This window comes from Gymnoscopelus microlampas (genome assembly GCF_963454915.1).
Source record: "Gymnoscopelus microlampas genome assembly, chromosome: 3".
Lineage (NCBI taxonomy): Eukaryota > Metazoa > Chordata > Actinopteri > Myctophiformes > Myctophidae > Gymnoscopelus > Gymnoscopelus microlampas.
In genome coordinates, this window is record NC_139940.1 from 33,558,093 (window position 1) to 33,579,804 (window position 21,712).

A 21,712-nucleotide genomic window follows, 5' to 3' on the forward strand; every position below is an offset into this window, starting at 1 on the left:
ATTTGTTGGGATTCAGAGAGAGTAATGGGTTTGTTTACACTGGTACCGTTTGGACACTGGAGTAAATATATATGTAGCTTTTTGGTGAGGTAAGAAAGTTCCAAATATACTGTTGAATCAATATTACAGCACATATTATGAAGATCTTTGACACATATTGTGTACATACTACCCTGTTTGTATGGCACCACTTAATAACATCCTCATGTCATCATATCATTAAAGTGGTGTAAAATCGGTCATTATACTGTAAGTGAATGATACAGCACCTCAAGCAACCTATTGTATGAGCAGTAAAATAATTGTTGGCATGGTGCGTACGGTAACACTCATTCAGACGGTTCAATACATATTTATATGATAGAAAATAACTAAAAATACTTGTCTGCCAACTCAAGCTCACGATGAATGTAGTAACAGCTTGTAATAAAAGAAAACAGTAAGGCTTTGCTTTCGATGGTTAATCATTTATAACAACAACAAAACAAAAATATTGAGCATTGTTGTGTATGTGTTGTCTCAAGTGCATCATTACACAGCCATGTTGGATTATATAAATATTAACACATGTCATGATGCAAACATGAACTTAAACGTAAACAATTCACTTACAATGTGCTTATAATACAATCATGATGCCTCATAATGCCTAATGCAAAACTATTTAAGCAAAATGTCCAAAATACAGTTTTGCAGTTAATTTAATTTCACATCTTGGTTGACCTGCAAGTGACGATCTGTGTGCTCTATGTACTCTACTGTATGTGTATGAGCAGGCATGCAATGCTCATTTGGTATGTTCTTGCACTCTATTTCAATGACGTGACGCGCACGTCGCTTAACACCTACACCGCAAGTCACACAATGGACAATTGATATGCATCTAGGCTTATTCCTTTGTTAATTTGTTGGTGTGAGTCAGGAGCCTTTGAAAACTTTGTTGAGGTGCGAATTTAAAGTAATTTTAAATCTATGCGTGTGCCTGCGTGTGCTCCTGGTCAAATAGGTTCCAGCACGGCGTGCAAGGCCGTCCAGTGAGCATTGCACCCCTGTGTAGCCCTAGATAATCCATTGGCGCACAGTATAGCCCAGATGTTGTTGACTGACATATTCAATCATCTATCTATGGTATATGAAAATGTCAAAGGGAGAATGGAAAGCTTCAGTTATGCCCCGGGGAGATGGAACTCCCTTTTTTACAAGGGAACTCCTCAACAGAAGGAGATTCCTAGTTGGTGAGATTCATGCCATCAGTCATGCAAACTATATGTAGCTCTTTTAACCCATTCAGTCCGGGAACGCATCTACAAATGTCTTCTAAATCCTAACAGTTGTCTGAAAACTGTATGTTGCTACAATATCAGTGGTTCTCAAACTTTTTCATGTCAAGGACCCCCAAAACCATTGGTTTACAAATGTTCGCTTTAAGAATATATATATTCAAATGTTCAGGATTTTTCAAAAAATGCAGATCTACAAGCTCTTGGCACGGCACTCGGTGCAGTGCTATGAGCTTGTATATCTGCTATTTTTGAATAGGCAAAGTATAAAATAATGGCTATAGCTAAAATCTAAAATGACACAGATGCGTTCCCGAATTGAATGGGTTAAAATGTTACTCACCACTGTCACTGTTTCCAGAGAGTGGTTAACCTTTTAGACTCAATCATTCAAAACAAAAGGGTTTCCCCTGATAGCTGGCAGCAACCCCTGATTTCCAAACCCCATCAACAAGTGAGTTACTGTGCACTTTGTTTCGTGGCTGTGGGGTCTGTTAATGACACAATTGGTAGCCACTGTACTGTAAAAGAGACCGACTTTGAGACTTTACAGGGATGCTAGATGGCTTTTCTGGTTCATATTTGGCCCCAGGGCTTCAGCTATTAACTTCAACATGAAAGGCCTGGCTCTTGACAGTTCTGTCTGAAAAAGGGGAAAGCAGTGTAGAAGACGTTTCAATATGTCACTACTTTACACGCCACTGAGAAAGGCGTCGCCATTATTAAAATATGTGCGCCCCATCAAATCTATGGAGGCTTCTGTCTGGTTGAAAACTGAACTAAACTTGAATTAAACTCTTTCAACCTGGCGTCCCTAATCTATTTTGGGGCGAAAAATGCAAAAACTTTCAAAATAGAAGATCTACAAGCTCACATTGTGTCACATGGTGACCCGTTATGAGCTTGTAGATCTTCTATTGCAGGGAAGAAAATGTAATAAAAGGAAACAAACAAACAAACATTTAATAAACATGCTGACAGAGAAGTACTGTACATAAACTGACCAAATGATGTTCTCTTCTGTGCAGGTGAAGAATACCAGTGTAGGCTGGAGTCTGGGTTATATGCTGAGTGCCTCCAATATGCTCCCATCAGATGCCAAGGAGTTGCTCCCCATGTCCAACCCACTCTATGCTGGACTCATCTTCCTCTTTTCAGCGCTAACCATCATCGCTGTCGTTTTGCTCTTCATCAGCATTGTCCGCTACTGTTACTGACCACATTAGGGACAATTACTATATTGGTTACTTTGACTGGTTTCACTCAAAGAGGGTAGTATTTTTTTTACCCAAGGACAAAGGGTAAAGATGTAAAAATGTCACAGAAGTGAAATGCCTGTAGGTCTGTAATGTCAAGAATTATTATATATACAGCATATATAGTTAAAGGATTACCCCACTGTTTTTCAACCTCATCTCCATGTTTTTATCTGTAGGAGTAATGATGAATATATAATGCTGAATTCACACCAGCAGCTGTGTGAGTGACTGTCTGTAGTGCAAAATGCAAAATAAACGCAATTGGAAATAGCCACACACGGCTACAGGCCACCAGGGACAATGAGACCTGCTTAAGGGCTCATTGTTCAATTCACTTTGCAGTGAATTGTGGGTATTGTAGGCTCAGACAGCAAAGCTCCACAATCGGACAAAAGGAAAAAAAAAATCTCAGCTGGTATAGCAGGCAATCAAAAACGTTTCTGTGTCGATCGACAACTTGAATAAGCGTCCACACATTTGACAGTGGCAAACTCCTTTAATTATGAATTCTCAGGATGAACCTATTAAGCTATTTGCGGCTTTTTGCGCCACTGCCATGCCTATAGAGAGCAAATAATATGAGTTCACAATTTGGCTTTGGATCTAAGATGGTTTAATTTAGCTTTCTTGGTTGAAGGGAATCAATAATAGGGGGGAAAGGCTCATTTTGCTCTTCAGGCAAACTATAACAGGTTATTTGTGGATAACTAGTCAGATTCAGCTTTCTTCTTATCTGTATGTGTTGCTGTCTTCCACTAGAGGGTGATATGATTCTTTTTAAAGTCAGAGACTTGACTGTTACAGTCATTGGTTTACATATCCCAAAACAGCAAAGGGGAAAAAGTACTGTAGATGTTTACTCTTTTCACTGAAAGATGATGTAATTATGCACACACTCTTTTTACAAAGAGGAACAATTTGGTGCGTGCATATATATATATATATATATATATATATATATATATATATATATATATATATATATATATATATATATATATATATATATATATATATATATATATGCACGCACCAAATTGTTCCTCTTTGTAAAAAGCTACCATACAATATGAAGGACTAGACATCAAAGTCATATGCAGCACTGTTTATGATGTAACATTCCAGGACCTTGACAATTCCAAATTCAACATTGGCCTCACCCAATAGGCTACCCTAAGCACTGTGTGGTGGCATCCATGGACAATCGTATTTACAGAGGATTACAGACATGCAAAGTGTGTCCCTTATCTTCTGTAGACTTAAGATTTATACTTCATTGTACGATGGTGTCGCGTGGCGATAATAGCACAACAACAATGACCAACCAGGCTTCCACTACCTCGGGTGGATTTACACATATGAAAGGTCTTGGTGCTTTGTTTATACAGCTGTATAAAGATAACTGATCCCATTCCAAACAGCCTTTACAAATGCTGCAAAGAATTTAACATTTAGCCACACAATCGCACAGACTGATCAACTCAATGGATTTCAACACTGGAATACAACAGCAAACAGTGTTGATAAAACAGTAGCCTATAAATAAAATAATGCAAAATAACATTCACAGCTGCCAGGCGGAATGAAAAATGTAATGAAGTAAACTGTGTAGGCCTATGCACCATTTTGGAGCACACATTTTTGGAAGGACAATGTGCAAAGGCTACATATACACAATAGCTCTTTAACACGTTTGAATGGAAATCCCTCTTCAATATATGCCCCCCCCCCCCCATTTAGGAATGCATGTCTCATTCTTTACATTTTTTTTGGCCCAGTATCTAAAGAACTTTCTATTGTGTTATCAACAAAAGAGGGCCCAAAGAACAGCATATCCTGCAAATTTTTCACTGAATGTTTTATGATAAAACAAAACACCAGATGGTTAAGTAGGAAGTATATATCATTCTGTATGTTCTTGCTTTTGGGGTCACATTATCAATGATGTGGTGGTGTGGCCTGGGGTGATGCATGTGTTTAATCTGGTACACCAGCTAGGCTACATTACTGTAGGCTAGTATTCATATTTTGATAATGACTGATTATCTATTGTCTGTATCTGTGTTGTCTGTCGGTTGATTGAATGAGTTGTACTTTACTTTGGCTGTGTATTTAAAATAAAATGAATAATATCAATTACAGATCATGAATGAAATAAAATGAGATCCATTCGTTTTTCATGTATTACTCAGTCTAAAACAGTGAGTTTTAGATCTTTTTGCATCTTTAATGCAAAACGATTTTTTTTTAAATGTATGAAGAGATGGTTCAACATTATCGTTTTCCAGTGGCCATTATACTATACGAGTCTGTGTTTCATAGACCATACTTACTCAAAATACAATAATTTAGTTTCTTTCATTCTTTCTTTTTTTTTACTCTAGTGCCGTCTAGTGGCACGCATTTGTACATGCACGATTAATTAGCACAAAGTAATTAGTAGACTACACAAATTCTTTGAAACATTTTTTATTGAAAGATTTGTTTAAAAAGAAAACACAAAGAAAAGAGACATTTCAAACTACAATAACATCCACTTGTTCTACAGACACTCTCAGAATCACAATTTCAAAGACATGGGAGGCATATGACTGCAACAAATAAAAAAATAGCATCATCAAAGTATTTCTGTTGCATCTTCTTTTAAACACCTGTACAAAAAGATCTCATAAATATTACTTTTGTTCTCTCTTTACCTGTTTTTTTCTCTTTCTCTCTCTCTCTCTCTCTCTCATTCTCGCACGCGCAATAATTTATTTTCCAATAGAGGTTTCACTGTTTCTACATGATTTTGGTTGAACCATAACTTTAGCATGCTTCTTTATTACCGTCTCTCCAATACCTTCCTGCCAAGGCCAGATGGGCAAAGCTCTGAAGGTGTGCCCTCAGAGCAGTTGTTGCTGTTATTATAATAACCATACTCTGACTGAAAGAATATGTACACAGCAAAAATACTTAAATTTCACTCTGAGTGCAACTCTCACAGTTAAACTAACACTCTTTTTCTGTGTAGACATGCAGTATGATGGGTCATGTATTGTTTAGTATCAAACAATACTTCAGAATTAAGGAGCCTATTGTGATTGCCCATATTGGCATTTGGCGTGTTCTTTTGAATGCAACCTTGTGCATGTCTTCTGTTTCAATGTCAAAAGGAAACATGATGTAGCATAAAAACTTTACGCTTGTTGCACTGCCAAGTGGGGTAGTCATAGGCTAAAAAGCGCATTCTGCAGCAGTGATTCCCAACCTTTTCTGGATCAGGGCTCACTTGAAAATCTTGAAAGCGTTTGCAGTCCACGCATTTGACCACTTAACACTTAAGATGGGTGGGCTGTGTGCAGTTTATTTTAATGATCATCAATTTGAGTTCTGGCTTGGAACTAATGTAGTATACTTTAAGTTCCTATTTATCAGTATCCAGATGAAAACCATTTTTTCAAGGTTTTAAAGAAAAAAGATCATGTCATTTTTTTTATATATTAATGTTATATTATCATTTAAAATCTTGCTGTTTGCCAATTATTTGGGGGTCCACTTGCAATAAATACCCTTGCGGCCCATCAGTGGGCCCCGGCCAACAGGTTGGGAATCACTGTTCTACAGGAACTTCACAATAATTTCCAAGGTCTTCCAAACTGGCTTTGAATGTGTTGTTGATGCCCCCTGCTGGGCATCTCGTTCCCACACAGATGACACAAAACAACCTGGCTCCTCAACACTGACCAGATTATAGCAGCTCTCACAAAGTCAATCCTCAAAAAAGGCAACACAAAAACTAAAATATATGTTGTTGTTTTTTGTCTTTTTCGTCATAGGAGATGATGTCATACAATAAGGTGAAATGTATTCTGAGTAGACCTTCAGTTCAAAAGAAATGCCCTTTACTTATACAGACTGGAACAGAGATCCTTGCCCTGCTCACATTTTAAATGGCTTGAGTTTGGCAAGACAATGGCATAACAATATGTTGCTTGAGCTGAGGTTAAAATAAAACAATGCACAGACAAGGCAATGTTCCTAACTGTTGGCCAACTATCGTTAAAGCTGCATTGTGCGATATTTTGATACTATGGTTTCATTGAGACATAACACTATCAATGAATATGTACATGTGCCAGCTGTTTTCTCTCCCACCTCCTTTCTAAAGCATTTTGTCAATTTCAGGCATGACTGTAAGCTCCTCGTAAGAACTGGAGCTCCTCTCCCCGAGCGCCTCCCAGATTTGTTAAAACACCTTGCCACCTCTGTCCCTCTTTAACAACTTAAATCCTACTTACTTATTTTTTTATTGTTTTATTTTTTCTAAGATTTCTTTTTGGGCTTTCATGCCTCTATTGATAGGACAGATAGGTTGACAAGAAATGGGGAGAGAGATGGGGAGTGACACGCACAGGGTGCAAAGGCCTTCGGGATCGGGACTCGAACCCGCGACACGCTGTCAGGCTACGTTGAGCCTACAGTATGTGGCCGGACTGCTATGCCAGCGATCCGGGCCAGTATATACTTAGTTGATCGGGGTCCCCCATTGGTCTAAACTTGGTCCTCTACTTTTTTCCCTCGATAGCAAATCTGCTTGCCGAAAATAGACAATCTAAATGATGCCCAGAATGACATGACATGACCATGACATGCCCACCCCATTACTGCTCACCCCATCCCATTACGTTTCCCACTATGGGGGATTATCCAGCTCAAGTAGTTATTTTTATACATAATGTATCATTCCGATTGTTTATCGGGAAGGGGCTGCATATCGCACAATGGGGCTTTAAAAAAAGTCAGATAACATCTCATTGCCTGTGAACATTTTCGATGAGAGATAGGTCATGACAGCCAAAGGAGATAAAACCCCAAAAAGGTGTAGTGTAGTCAAGTGTATACCTTCCTTTCCATCTGTTTATATTTAAAATAAAATAATGGGTTGACGGTATTCACATTTCCTGTGAACAGTAACAGTAACACTGCTCTATGATCATTAGACCACTGCCAAACAGTTCTCTCTATTCATTGTTGTGGAACGTCACCAAGTGAGAATCATAATTATACGGAAAAGAAAACACATGCAAGCTCCATTCTCCGGCACGGTCAAGGCAGGTGTGTGCATTTGTGACGTACATTGTCTGTCACTTCTGAAACTTTCCAACACACACCGACAACATGACAAGCAAGAAAAATCTCAGCATTGAAATTAAAATAAAGAATAATAATAAGGAAAGAATGTTCTATTTATTCCCAGTCTCTATCCATCTTTGGTATAAAATGTGCCACCAGTAGGCTGTGTGTATTTAACAACAACTAACAAAGACAAAAGAAATTGTGACAATTTCCCTAAAACTATTGCTTTTTGCACACATTTGTTCTTCTAAAAATCCTATCCTTGCACTTTTTCCTTATCAGATGTTATCTGTTTTGGGTTTTTCTCTTTTGTTTTTGTAGTGAGACAAGCAAAGCAGGCAAAACAACTATTTCTTTTGAAGCTCATAAAGCAATTGCAAGTTTCTTTTAAAAAATGCCATGGAGTAACATTTTTTCTTCATAAACAAATTTTAACTGCATTTACCATGAAGCAGTGGCTTCATCATTCCCACCTGTTTCCTTAAAGGAGATTTATTCTACCCACACAAGTTGCAACCTACCACATAATTTAAAATCTTCATACAAATACAGCCGCATCTTTAACCTGTACAGTGATATTTGTAGATTTCATCTCTGATGATCTAAAACGCCCAAAGACCTCTCAAATCATTCAGTCTTTTTTTTTTTTTTTTTTACGATTCAAGACAATGGAAAAGTCCCCTCCCCCCAAAGTCTGAGAAAATTAAGGCAATAAAGATTTAAGAAAACATTTATATTCTAGAAAACTACTAAACTCATAAAAACAAGGAAAATAAAGTAGCTTAATACCAAAGGAAGACAACCTGTTTTCTTTTTTTTATATTTTTTTTAAACTTCCTTCCTTTTCTAATAAAAAAGTCTGAAAATCTACCTGCACATTCAAATGTTCTTTTATTCCCGTACAGTTTATTGTTTGACTTTTGCTTTAGTCTCTTCTGTCACGCTCCAATCTCATGGATGACAGATAATAAAGTTGCAGAATGCAGTTCAAGTCCTCTTGAGCTTAGCGTCCCATCATTGCTTTGTCCTGTTTTTGTTTCTCAAAGAGACCAAGTAGAAAATACAACTGTAATATTTTTTTTTTCCTTCGTGTTTCTTTCTTTCTTCTTTTTTTGTCTTTTTTTTTTTTTTTTGTGCCTGTGCAAAGTGGAAGCATTCTCTTCTCACTGTCGTCCATCTATCTCACCTTCTCTTTTGACTCTCTCTGTGTCCCCAGAGCCTCAGTGCAGTCCCTCTCTCTCAAGGCAGCGCAGCAGTAATCCTACCATCGTCTGCTTATCTGAACGAGACACAAAAACAGCAAGACAAATTCAGAAAAGGCCCACTGGGGAAGCGATAACAAAATGTTACTCTTCCAAAAGGCAGACAAAACATTCCTTGTGTTTACGAGCAAGAAAACGTGCTTTGCAGACTGTGGTCATTTACAAGTATTATCTATTAGGTTTAGCCAATTTAATATTGTTATGGAATATAGCAGTTTGAGTCCCACAATCACCATTCATAAAATACAATTTAACTAAATAAATGAAAGACGACAAATCAACGTGAGTATAACCTCAAATAGAAAGTGTGATGTTTTAACCACTTAAACCATCTATACTTAGTAAACATGACCATGGTCAGCTCTGTACTTGGTCCGCTGCCAAGGGCGGATGGGCGAATGTTCCCCCCCAGAACAGAGACGCTAGGGTTCAAGTGTTTAATGGAGAGTGGCCAAGCCTCATGACTAAAACATACCAGACACAGTTGGCCTGATGGGTTCTGCAGTTTGACACACGGAATCGGAATCAGTACTAAAAAGGTGGGCCTAATGAAAGGGGAGGACGCATCGCAAGACCCCCGGCTTTTATTGCATTTTAATGTATTTTGTCATTTCATTTTCAGTCTGTGCGCACCACATTTTTTCTGGTCACTCATTGAATTGTGACAACCTAGAAAGGTAACATCATTTGACAGAAGGTCACTGCACATATACTATTAAAAATAGTATTTATGGAGCTGCTCGAGGGTTTTTATTAGTAATCATTTTTGATTTGGAACAAAGGAGCTACGGCTGGGATAGTTCAAATGAAATAAACCATTACAATTACTGGTCTCGTCTTCTGGGACGATCCTATCCTATGAGGTCAAGGAACCACTTTATATTTCCATGACATTTTGTCAAATCATAATCAAGGAACCTAACTAGCATGTATCCTATGCTGTGAGCCAGTCCTAAGCAGTCACGAACGGCGAACGCTTCCAACAATTTCAAGTGGGCCGTGATCTAGAAAAGGTTGGGAACGACTATCCGAAACATACTTAGTCTGTTGGTAGGTGTAGGCTGTAGCGTGGTCCCCTGTGTTCTCCACTGGTAACGGCTGCTGTCCATTGGTGTCCTGGGCGGATGGTGGGACTGTCTGAGGAGAAGGTTCTGTCAAACCACCCTGACACAGAAAGAGCAATTAACCCTAGCATCCCGATTGTGGACATGTCATAGTTGATGAACATTATTTTTTTCTTATTTTTTTAAAGATATTTTTGGGGCTTTTCTGCCTTTATTTATAGTGTACAGTATAGTGGAGATGGACAGGAAACAGGGAGAGCCTATAGGTGCCCGAACCGCCAAGCCACGGTCTGGGCCATAGTTGATGAACATTTGAGAAAATATACAGCTCTGTAGCTCTCTGAGGGTAAAAAGGAGGCAATCCCAGTCAACGAAGTACTGTATATAGGATTTAAGTGGTTAAGAAGATTTAGATATAACTTTACAATAGTTGGCTGTTTAAAAAAAGCAACAAATAAGCATTAACATTAGACATCTTTATCCATCTTTATTACACTTTTTGTTTTACATTAACCACTTGAACCCTAGCATTCCTATTCTGAGAGATAGCAGATCTACACAGCTCACAACGCCTCGCGGCGCGAGGAGCGAGGTTTGGTGTAGAGGGAAAAAGAGCCGACCAAGTACAGAGAGAAAGGTCAAGTTTACTAAGTATTGACGGTTTATGTGGTTAAATGTCTGAAAATATACTTTAAAGGAGACATCCGTTCATTTTTAGTGTTATCTTTGATATGTGGCAAATCACTTACCAACGTAGAAATGCCCATTGACTTACTCCACAAATCCCCCTGTCGACCCCCACCGTTGGCATAATACGAGGCGCGAAGATAGCCCAAATTCGCCTATTTTAACAAATGCAAAGTCTGTTTTTTTTCTCCTAGCACTCATTGTGGAGCCCCATGAGACCCTTACAGGCGATGATAGTCCCGACAAGCTAACCGCTAATAACAGAACGCGCTAACGCTCGTTGCTTGTTTCTCTCCGAAACCTGGCAACCTGGTGTTGCCAGGCAGAGAAACAAGCAACGAGCGTTAGCGCGTTCTGTTATTAGCGGTTAGCTTGTCGGGACTATCATCGCTAAAATAGGCGAATTTGGGCTATCTTCGCGCCTCGTATTATGCCAACGGTGGGGATCGACAGGGGGATTTGTGGAGTAAGTCAATGGGCATTTCTACGTTGGTAAGTGATTTGCCACATATCAAAGATAACACTAAAAATTAACGGATGTCTCCTTTAACATGAATCCAACATACATACACTGATGACTGCAGTCAAACAAGTGTATGAAAGGATGTATCTACGAAATCTATGTAAAAGTTTAATGTGCAACACAAATTCATCTCTCTCTCAGCTTGGAGGTCCTTGGCCTGAAAAACTTTGAAGACCCCTGCTCTTGGGAACAGTACAGAATATTGGCCAATAAAAACTGTCCATCGGTGAATGACAAAATAGACACATCTATTTTTGAAATTTTGTGGTATTCCCAGCACTGTTTAAGGATGATGGCCGTGAAATACTTTTACCACACATGTCTCTGTCAAAACCTCAGTTCTGCCTCAGTGTCACATAAAAGTCAATTCATGAATGAACACATTTATCAATGACTGAATTAATCAATCAATCAATCAATCAATCAATCAATCAATCAATCAATCAGTATGTGTTATTTCTGTGGCTTGCTATCATCGTACATGATTTGACACAATTGACAGTTGAGGTGAGGTATGGGAGAAAGTAAAACTGATGCTCTGATGCAAAGATATTTGTAGTAAGCTTTGCCCCGATGAATGCCATCATGGCATGCTCTGCAAAAATGGCAACTTCATTTTGTCCTTACTTCCACTGTGATGGCAGAGGCAGGCACTGCAGTGTACTGGGGAATGTAGGTTCCTTGCATAGGTGCAGCTGCTGCGGCAGTCATGTACTGCAGAGGGGGGGGACGAGAAGAGAGAGAGAGAGAGAGAGAGAGAGAGAGAGAGAGAGAGAGAGAGAGAGAATGAGAATCATACAAACAATAGGAACAAACTTTTGAGGAGTGGAGCTTAATTGACAGATTTTTTCATTGGCACATGGATTTTTCTTTTTTCTCAGAAATTTGGTTTGGTCTATGGGCACGATATGACACAATTCATTCCTTTATGAGGAAATAGTAGCTGACAATTCCATTGGAAAATGAAATTAGCAGTGGGTACACACTAGCGCAATTTCAAATGAATGTTATTCAATTTGTTAATAAGGGGTAAATGGGGAGACTCACAGTGCCTGTGGTGCCAAGAGACATGTGATTCATCTGCTGGGTGAGAGGAGCCATTATACTGGAGGGCTGGAGAGACAAACTAGGCTCCATGGCTGCATTCGGGGTGATCACAGCACCCTGTGAATGGAAGGAAGTCACAAACTAAACTGAAATTAAACATCGAAACACCGGAAAGAAATGAAAAAAAGAAACAAAATAAGAGTTGCATAGAGAGTCTGAGATGGGGAGGGAGGGATGGAGCGATGGGTGAACTGGCAGACTAGGTCAGTGGGGTTGATTACAGAAGCCCTCTGCTGAACAAGATGGAACAGGCTATTAGTTAAATGAAGGTACAAGCAAAATGCACAGAAAACTACTGGGTATCGTAGGCACGGCAGGAGGAACTCTGCAGTAGCAGCAGATCGAACTGCAGTGAAAGTTTCTTTGCCTTTCGCTGTTGACTTCCAAACTTTGTGTTGAGCCTGTCAAAATCCTACACTCTCCTTTTAACTAGGACGGCAAAACTGCTTGTGGGAACGGTGTTAATATGAGAATGCCCCATGTGCCCAGTTATGTGTATCTCAGCCTAACACCTTGGCACAGTAAACCAGTACTGCTCCAATGCAGACTTAACACATTTTCACATATTCACCAGTGCACGTTTCACAATTTGCCATATTCACAAGGGGGCCATTTTGCTCTGACGTCATTCTCGTTCACGTCCCCTCCGAGCTTCTTATATCTGTTTAGCTTAGACATGCGTGCCTCAGCAATGCCTACACTGCCTCCACCACCTTGAAGACATTCAGGGTGAGCCCCCGCATCCTCAGGTCAATAGCACCATTGAGAACATCCAGATGAGTTGCATCACAGCCTGGTATTGCACCGCCTTCAAACAGAAAGCATTACAGAGGGTGGTGCAGACGGCCCAGCACATCGTCGGATGTGAGCTTCCCTCCCTCCAGGAAATATACAAGAAGTGGTATGTAGCCATAGCTGAGCGGATCATGAAGGACAATCATCACTCCAACCTCCAATCTGTTCACACCAGTGTTGCTGCCACGGCCAGGCAAGCGATACCTACAGTATGTATCAAACAATACCTATGTATCAAACAATACCACCAGACTTCTGAACAGTGTCCACCTGGCAACCATCAGGTTGTTCAAAAAAGTGCTGAGCCCTGACCAGTGCCAGGCTGTCTTGATGATACAGCGTGTAATTTTTAGCGGCGCTAGCCGCTCTATACCTTTAGGTATAGAGCGGATCCTGCTCTATACCTGACTTTGTCCGTGTTCACCGTCAACGTTCTGATTGGTCAGACCCGTCAACGTTCTGATTGGTCAGACCCGTCAACGTTCTGATTGGTCAGACCCGTCAACAAAGTGATTGGTCAGACCCGTCAACAAAGTGACTGGTCAAGCTTCACGTGACACATGGCTATAAACACATTATAAACACATATCGATGACATAATGTATCAAAGGCGCCGCTACCTTCACACAGGGTGTGATTTTTTGGGGTATATAAGACTGAGGCTGCACTGTGTTATTTTTTGGGGTATATAAGACTGAGGCTGCACTGTGTTATTTTTTGGGGTATATAAGACTGAGGCTGCACTGAGGCGACACTAGCAGTGTCACTTATGTTTACAGTTCATGTTTGATATCTGCTGCTAAAGGACATATATATCACCTGTACAAGAGATCATATCTCTGCTGTCCGGCAGGAACCAGCTAACTCCAAAATGTTCATTTCCTTGAAACTGCAAATGGTGAGAGGTTGAATAATAAAATATTTCACCCACTCTTTTACATCTGTAATCGTGTGATGTGACAATAAAGTTGAATCTGAATCCGAACATGCAGATAGTGGATGTGTCACAGTAGAGAGCAGCAAACAATTCTGTTAATGTAGTATACAGTATGGAGACAGAAGTGGAATGAGATAGGGCTTGGCCAGTTCATACTCAGCCATGTAGTAACTTGAGAGTGAGGCTCAAACAAACTCAGAAAGAAGAGCAAGTACTCACACGGTCAGGTTAAGTTCTATAGCTGTGCGAACAGTCCCAGCTCCTCTCTCTTCCACACAGATGCACAAACACACAAATGCATGAACGTGTGTGAGCACAAAGGCATGCACGCAAGCGCCCCCCCCCCCCCCCCCCCCCCCCCCCCCCCCCCCCCCACACACACACACACACACACACACACACACACATACATACATTCAGGAAGAGCAAGACTGTGACTGATGAGTAGACTACAGTACACTGGATGTGTCAGAAAGTTGTGAGAACAGGCACTATCTTGAACCCCCCCCACCCATACACACACACACACACACACACACACACACACACACACACACACACACACACACACACACACACACACACACACACACACACACACACACACACGCCACAATTATGCAGACACACAAGGATACAGGCAGTACGTGTCAAAGCTGGTGGAGAGAACACTTCCTGCAGACTGCAGGTTTTGAGGAGGTGTTTGAGGAACATTGTAGCCTTGAGATAGTAGAGATGCTATGTCACTGTCTTACACAACACATTTAAACTTTTAACAATTCTGTCCATGAGCTTATTTACAAACACACAGAGACACAAACTGAATAGTATATATACTATAGACATGCACGTTCGGTACATGCTCCTGCTTACGGTCCTTGACCAAATGGCACTGGCCTTTGAGTTGGAGCTGGCACCTGGCCGTTGGAGAATAGCTGTCCAATGTTCATACTGGCCAACTATTTGTCTCCTTCCTTCCCTCTGCCACACAGGTTGAAGAAAGCATCGCTGCATGCCCGCCTGACATCTCACAGTGTTTGTCTTCCCACAACCTCAAGCTAAGCACAAGACTGAGTTTCTCTTATTCCCTGGAATGTCCTGCAGGATCTTCCCAATTCAATCAACAACACCCTCGTAGATCCTGTTCTACTGGCAAGAACCTGGCAGTTGTCCTTCAAACCACACATGGCAGTGATCACTCACTCCTGTAGATTTGCACTGTAGAACATCTGGAGGATGAGAATGAACTACAAGGCCATCGAGGGCATAGCACCTACCTTCAGAACATGATCCAACTCCACAACCCTTCCCACTCACTCAGTGTAGATCAGCTAACAACACACGTCTCTTCTACCTCCTGGTTGCCAAGCTGTGGACTGACCTCCAACCCTAAGTCAGGACTGCAGACTCACTTTTTCCACTGTAGTCTGAAAACTCACCACTTCAAACTCCAGCTAACCTCCTGGGATCTCTCATTCCTTCTATCACTTCTGTCACGGTGTCTATGATGTTTATCTGGTATCCTTTGCATTCACTTTACCTGACCCTGTCATTTGTTGTTGACTTTTGTTATTATTTACTCACAAACTCTTGTTAATTCTTTCATTGGTTAGATTTATAAAACCCACAGACTTCCAAAATAGCAAAAACTGTAGATTTTTGCAACTTTTGCATGACACTGTTGTACGACAAAGTACAATAGGGCATTAATTTACCACAAAAAACAAACAAACATAAAAAATATGTGGAAATATGGATATACGAGGATTCCTCCCAACAGCAAATATCTATTACACACTTACACTACAACCAACCAAGCTAATGCCTAGTCTATCTATGCATGTCCTCTCATCTTTCTCATGCTTCCCCTCCCCTCATGTAATTTTCCATCAAGCTTTCATGCTGGGAAAAGTGCATAAAGGAACAGATAAACCCACAATGACTAATTACCTGCTCTAATTTATGACTGTATCAAAGAGGACACTGTGTGTGTGTGTGTGTGTGTGTGTGTGTGTGTGTGTGTGTGTGTGTGTGTGTGTGTGTGTGTGTGTGTGTGTGTGTGTGTGTGTGTGTGTGTGTGTGTGTGTGTGTGTGTGTGCTCGCGTGCGTGTGAGTGCCAGTGTGCATGTGTGTGCACGCGTGCACACGTGCACGTGTGTGTGTTAATGTTTTCAGCACCAGACATCTCCTCCTGGGAAACGTAATAAAGGAGCACTCCTGACAGACAGAGAGACAGTCAGACAGACAGTCAGACAGACAGACAGACAGATTCCCAGAGCACTGATCCAACTTTGAACTCTTTACCTCCCTCTCCTTCCCTTTCAAAAGACTTCAACTGGAGCCAACGAAATGATGGCACATGACGGCAGACCATTGCATTAGCCATACTGATACCCATGTAAGGTATAGCTGCTTACTACACCACTCCCGAACAGACCAAAAGAAAAAACACATTTCATATACTGTACTGTCAAAGAACACTTGTGTTCTGGAAGCCAGACCCCGCTCACCATCGCAGGCATAACTCCAACCTCAACCTGAATCTTTTCCTAATTGTGTAACTTAAGTCTAAAAACTGTCCTCACAATGCCTATTACCCCACATTCTACTATACTTAAGGGGACATTTGGCCATCAGGTATAGTAATGCACACACACACACACACACACACACACACACACACACACACACACACACACACACACACACACACACACACACACACACACACACACACACACACACACACACACACACACACACACACACACACACACACACACACACGCACACACGCACACAATTTAATTTCAACATACTACCACACAAAAGAATTCATCTTTGATATTGGGCATTATTTGGAAGGCCAGATGTAGACGGAGGCACATTCTTCACCCTTTTGTCTCCCCTAAAAGGATTTAGCTCATGGTTCTTTAACTCAGGAAGATCTACAAACCCCTATTGTTTGGATGGCTCACCGCAGCAGCAAAGCCCCCCCCCCCCCCCCCCCCAATCAACTAAGTCTCCTTCCTTTCTCAGATTTCATTGCTGTCAGGCAGAAACCTTGTATCTCCATATGTCTAATCTACAAGCTGAGCAAAATCAGCTATTTGGGGGAAATATTTTGGAAAGCCAATGTGAAAGTGGTTAAGTGGGTCTGTGAGTTTTATTGAGAAACATATTTACAAGAGCTTAATAAGAGCTTGTGACTAAATAATAATTACATTGGATCCATTGGAACACAGGTTATTTTCCCCCATTTCCATAAAAGCAACAGTTTTGGACATAATACGAGGTTTCCAACCGACAGTGACGATTTCATGGTTGGGGTAATGCATTCACTTCCTCTGGAGAGATTTGTGAATATGCACAAAGACATCCTCTTGCTAATTACAACGTAAAGACAGAATGTCTAAGTAATCGGGACACTTCACCGATGAAAACACGGAGAGAGAGAGAGAGAGAGAGAGAGAGAGAGAGAGAGAGAGAGAGTGGGAGAAACAGAAACACTTCACACTGCTCCTGCATCTGTTCCTGCAGCAAATACTGTATGCTTCTATCCTATATCCATATCCGTGCCCTTTTGTATACTGTATATCTGCAAAAAATTGCACATTTGTAGTTCAGAAGGATTTTCACATATTCTCGTCAGATTAGATGAGCAGCAGCAGTGTATCCGGGTGGCACAGGGGTACATTTCCTGCCCACCACAGAGACAAGGGTTCCATTCCTCTGTGGTGCCTCTGGCTTGGCCGGGCGTTCCAACAAAAATAATTGGTCGTGTTTGTGGGTGGAAAGGTGTTTATTTTCCCTCCGCATATTAAGCCGTCCCGGTAAAAGTCTTCACTGTCAGGTGAAAAGAAGTGGCTGGCAACATCATTTGATTCGGAGGAGACATGTCTACTTCTACACCCTCCCCAGGCCAAACAGTATGGGTTTTCCGCGACGGAGACTATACACATGGGGATATTCGCATAAATATAATGCATTGGGGAGTACATTTAAAAAAAGATCAAAAAGAAAAAAGAGCAGCAAACAACCTGCGCATTCTGTAAAACCATTCAATTCCACTCTTCCATATCCTACACATTTACCATTGTTACTAAAATGTTGTCTGTACTATTGCCAACTATATTCATTTTTTAATCTGTTTTTATTTTTATTATTTGTATTACATCCAGTATTTTCATAATAATTGTAATAATAATTATTATCCTGTTGTAAATTTGTATTGTGTTTAGCACAGTTTTGCAGAACATACCAAATTGATGCTTGTAACTGCATGAGTATGAGACAATGAAGCTGTTGCTACCACAGGAATAGACTAATGACAAATTCACACTTAAATAACTTTCAACAACAACAAAAAAACAAGACGAGAAGATCTGTTATTTGCAGTGAGCGACACTGTCATGCGACAAAGTATACATTTGTCTCAACACCTCTCTGTCTCTCTCTCTCTCTCTCTCTTTTGCCAAATCCGTTTTAATTGCCCAACTTTTCTGTATCCAAGAAATACAATAACTAGCCTTTGTTACCTCACTGGGATTTTGACTAAGCGAAGATGAGGCTGGGGAAATGGCAAGCACAGTCCAGATATTCTTTTATTTTCTTTATTCTATCAAGTTATTCTTTTTTAATCCCTTTCTCTGTCCGCCTCCTTCTCTCTCCATCATTCCGTCTCTTGCCGCACGTCTCTTTCTCTCACACAAGTGTCTCTTTTTCTCCTTGCAATCTCTGAATGTTGTTTTTTATCATTCTCTCTCTCGCTCTCCCTTCTCCCGAGACGCAGGAACCCATATCAAGCGGTGTGCCAGATAATTAGACAGCAGATTTGTTTGAAAACACATTTACAGAACACATCCGCTGTCACAGACAAGGTTTTAATCAGACATGACTGCAGCATCAGGAGTTGGCAGGCAGAGACAGAGAGCGGTAGGGGGAGAGAGTGTGGGAAACGGAGAGAAGACAAATACGACGAGGAAAGATAAAGGGGGAGGATAAGGAGAGGAAAGAAAAAGAGAAGGAACAGAAGGCTAGAGAGTGTGTGTGAGAGAGAGAGAGAGAGAGAGAGAGAGAGAGAGAGAGAGAGAGAGAGAGAGAGAGAGAGAGAGAGAGAGAGAGAGAGAGAGAGAGAGAGTCTGGACAAGTTAAACTATTGTGCAAGCCAGTTTTTGTTGGAAACCCTCAGTGCTTGGCTGATATGTCATAACAATGCTGTCTCTATCTTCTGTCCCTCTAGAGATGACAATTTCAGCAAACAGAGCATAACTGAATTTTGCAGGTAGCCTATAAAATAGTTTGGAGCTGTTGGCAGGAAACCAGCCCACTCAAAAGGCAGTTTGCTGAAAATCACTGCGATAAAATCTCTCTACTTTCAAACCAGTCACAGAAAAGAAAAATCCCTTTAAAGTGCAGGAACCCATTGCCTATTGTTCCTGTACTACAGAAAACACTATTAGCAGATTTCTTAGCAGAAGTAAGAACTAAATTAATGACTTTAACTGTACAGCACATGTGGATTACCATTAAATCACTATCGTCTTCCAAAATGTACTTTTACTAAATTGTTTAATATGATTAGAAGCTTGAGGAAATTAATTCCCTGTTCATCCCTGTACAAATACTGTAAATCCTCCTTATTTCTGAATGCCTGGGATAAAGATGTGCAGCGAACATCTGAAGACATGATTATCAGAAAATATGCAAAAGGACGTGCAGATGCATTATGAGTACTTTGCTTAATTTGGCATTTAATAGTTCTGTAAGAAAATAAATAATAAAAGGACATAAATCAAAAAACAAAATTATCTGCTCATTGTGCATGTTTGATACGTAAGATTTTAAAGTGGGTAAACTAATTTGGGTAAACACATTTCTCATGTAGTACTGTACCTCATTAGTAGCATCACCAATACTTTGAGAAGAGCCACTCAGTACAGCTGTGCGACACTGATCTAAGTGATCAAAGCTTTTTCCTTAACCACATGCATAGTGACCCTATTCTGGGCTGAACATTCACTGAAAATAACAGATCTACAACATGTCACAATGCGATGCCTTGAGAGCTTGTAGATCACCTATTCTGCACTGCCAAGCCAAAGGGCAGTAACAACGTTTTTGGACACACCAACTTATTTGTGTATCCCAAAGGTCAAATTAGCCTTTATGATTTTGGGGGATAAACAATTACCTCAAGAACAGATGTACAATTAGTGTAATATCACTTATATGCCGATATCTCATTTGGCTGACCAGTTGAATCACTTTTAAATCCATTTTTCAGTGATTTTTTTTCTCGTAGTTACTGCACTTTGCCTTGGCAGGGCAGTTAATTGTCGGTGAGAGATTTGGTGAGTAGAGGTTAAAAAAGGAGTGGACCAAGTACAGAGTCATTGGTCTTCTAGCTACCATACAGTAATAACAATGTAGGGCCATTGATATAGGGCATACATCCTTCCACCATAGGCCAATTAAAGAAAATAATCTGCAACAGCCTGCTTGAGGTGATGTTTTATGCTGCGTGAAGTTCTAACGGACAGCAGAATGGCAGCCTCATTTTATTCATATAATAATAGGTATACAGGATACGCGAGATAGATAGATAGATAGATAGATGACAGACAGACAGACAGACAGACAGACAGACAGACAGACAGAGAAGTACACAAAAACAGAGTACACACAGGGCGTGTGTGTGTGCGCGTGTGTGCGTGCGTGCGTCTGTGTCTATGTTGTGGTGGGGCGGTGGGAGAGCAGACAGAGTTCAGGCAGTGTAAGTCATTCTAAATCTTCCAGTGAATGAGTCTAAATCCACATCTATTGATGAAATGATCGTTGGCTTCCAGCCTACACTACCAGTTTGAGTGAGTTTATTCAGACAAGATCACGTTTATGTGTGTTTGTCTGTGTGCGTGTGCGTGTGTGTGTGTGTGTGTGTGTGTGTGTGTGTGTGTGTGCGCGCGCGCGCATGCCTGTGTGCGTGCATGCGTGTGTGTGCGTGCTCTTGATTTTCAACTCAATGACCACTACAGCACTACAGGGCAAAAAAAAAAAAAGAAATCCTGTGCTTTCTTCAAAAGGAATGGAAAGCAACTCTTTATTAAATAAGCATAGCTGCAGGGTGGGGAGAGCTGCTGCTGTTCCCTGCCTGGACAAAACTAAAGCTATAGTTGCAATTTGCACCAGCAGAGGGCGGGCTTCCATAACTGATGTCGGACTCCAGTAAGATGGATTCAAGAGTCTAACATCCACAGCCTCGTTCCACAGTCTATAAGCCTAGCATCCAGCTGCCGTTTTGCCTTTTGCTGGCTGGATGTGGCTTTGTCTCCCATGTTTCAACATTACTAAATACCCTGAGAAATGTCTGGGAACAATGAGCATGAAGCAGTTCTTTGGGCAACTTGCAATCATGGTGATTTGAGGTCCTGTTTGTATTGAATCACCCCGGGTAACAATGTAAGCCAATGTGCCGTGTGTTCCAGAACACCCATAGTTGTTGTAACCCAATACAGTATCACTGGCAATCAGATAGTCGCTTCTCACAAACTGTGAATATCATACATTATTTTAATGTCACTTACAGTACATACAGTACTGTGTATACTTTAAGCTGTGAGTTTTATGTCTGGTGTTGAATTAATATACACAGTTTCAACATTTCTATCGATGCTAGGGAGA

At 40.7% G+C, this 21,712-nt stretch overlaps 2 protein-coding genes across 13 annotated transcripts in view; one reads left to right on the forward strand and one right to left on the reverse strand.

Moving 5' to 3' along the window:
• The window catches only part of entpd3 (ectonucleoside triphosphate diphosphohydrolase 3), a 34,507-nt gene extending 31,031 nt beyond the window's left edge, over window positions 1–3,476 (forward strand). For all 5 annotated transcript variants that reach the window (XM_084050076.1, XM_084050075.1, XM_084050074.1 and 2 more), the window contains one exon: window positions 2,309–3,476. In XM_084050076.1, coding sequence (XP_083906202.1) covers window positions 2,309–2,497 — 189 coding nt within the window. In that variant the 3' untranslated portion in view covers window positions 2,498–3,476. The remainder of the gene's footprint in view (window positions 1–2,308) is intronic.
• Window positions 3,477–4,992: 1,516 nt separating this feature from the next.
• The window catches only part of rbms3 (RNA binding motif, single stranded interacting protein), a 153,233-nt gene continuing 136,513 nt past the window's right edge, over window positions 4,993–21,712 (reverse strand). For 4 of the 8 annotated variants that reach the window (XM_084052028.1, XM_084052024.1, XM_084052027.1 and 1 more), the window contains 4 exons: window positions 12,241–12,381; window positions 11,821–11,907; window positions 9,959–10,083; window positions 4,993–8,936 (listed from right to left, as the gene is read on the reverse strand). In XM_084052028.1, coding sequence (XP_083908154.1) covers window positions 8,933–8,936; window positions 9,959–10,083; window positions 11,821–11,907; window positions 12,241–12,381 — 357 coding nt within the window. In that variant the 3' untranslated portion in view covers window positions 4,993–8,932. The remainder of the gene's footprint in view (window positions 8,937–9,958; window positions 10,084–11,820; window positions 11,908–12,240; window positions 12,382–21,712) is intronic. The other 4 variants (XM_084052030.1, XM_084052029.1, XM_084052025.1 and 1 more) reach the window with 2 other exon arrangements.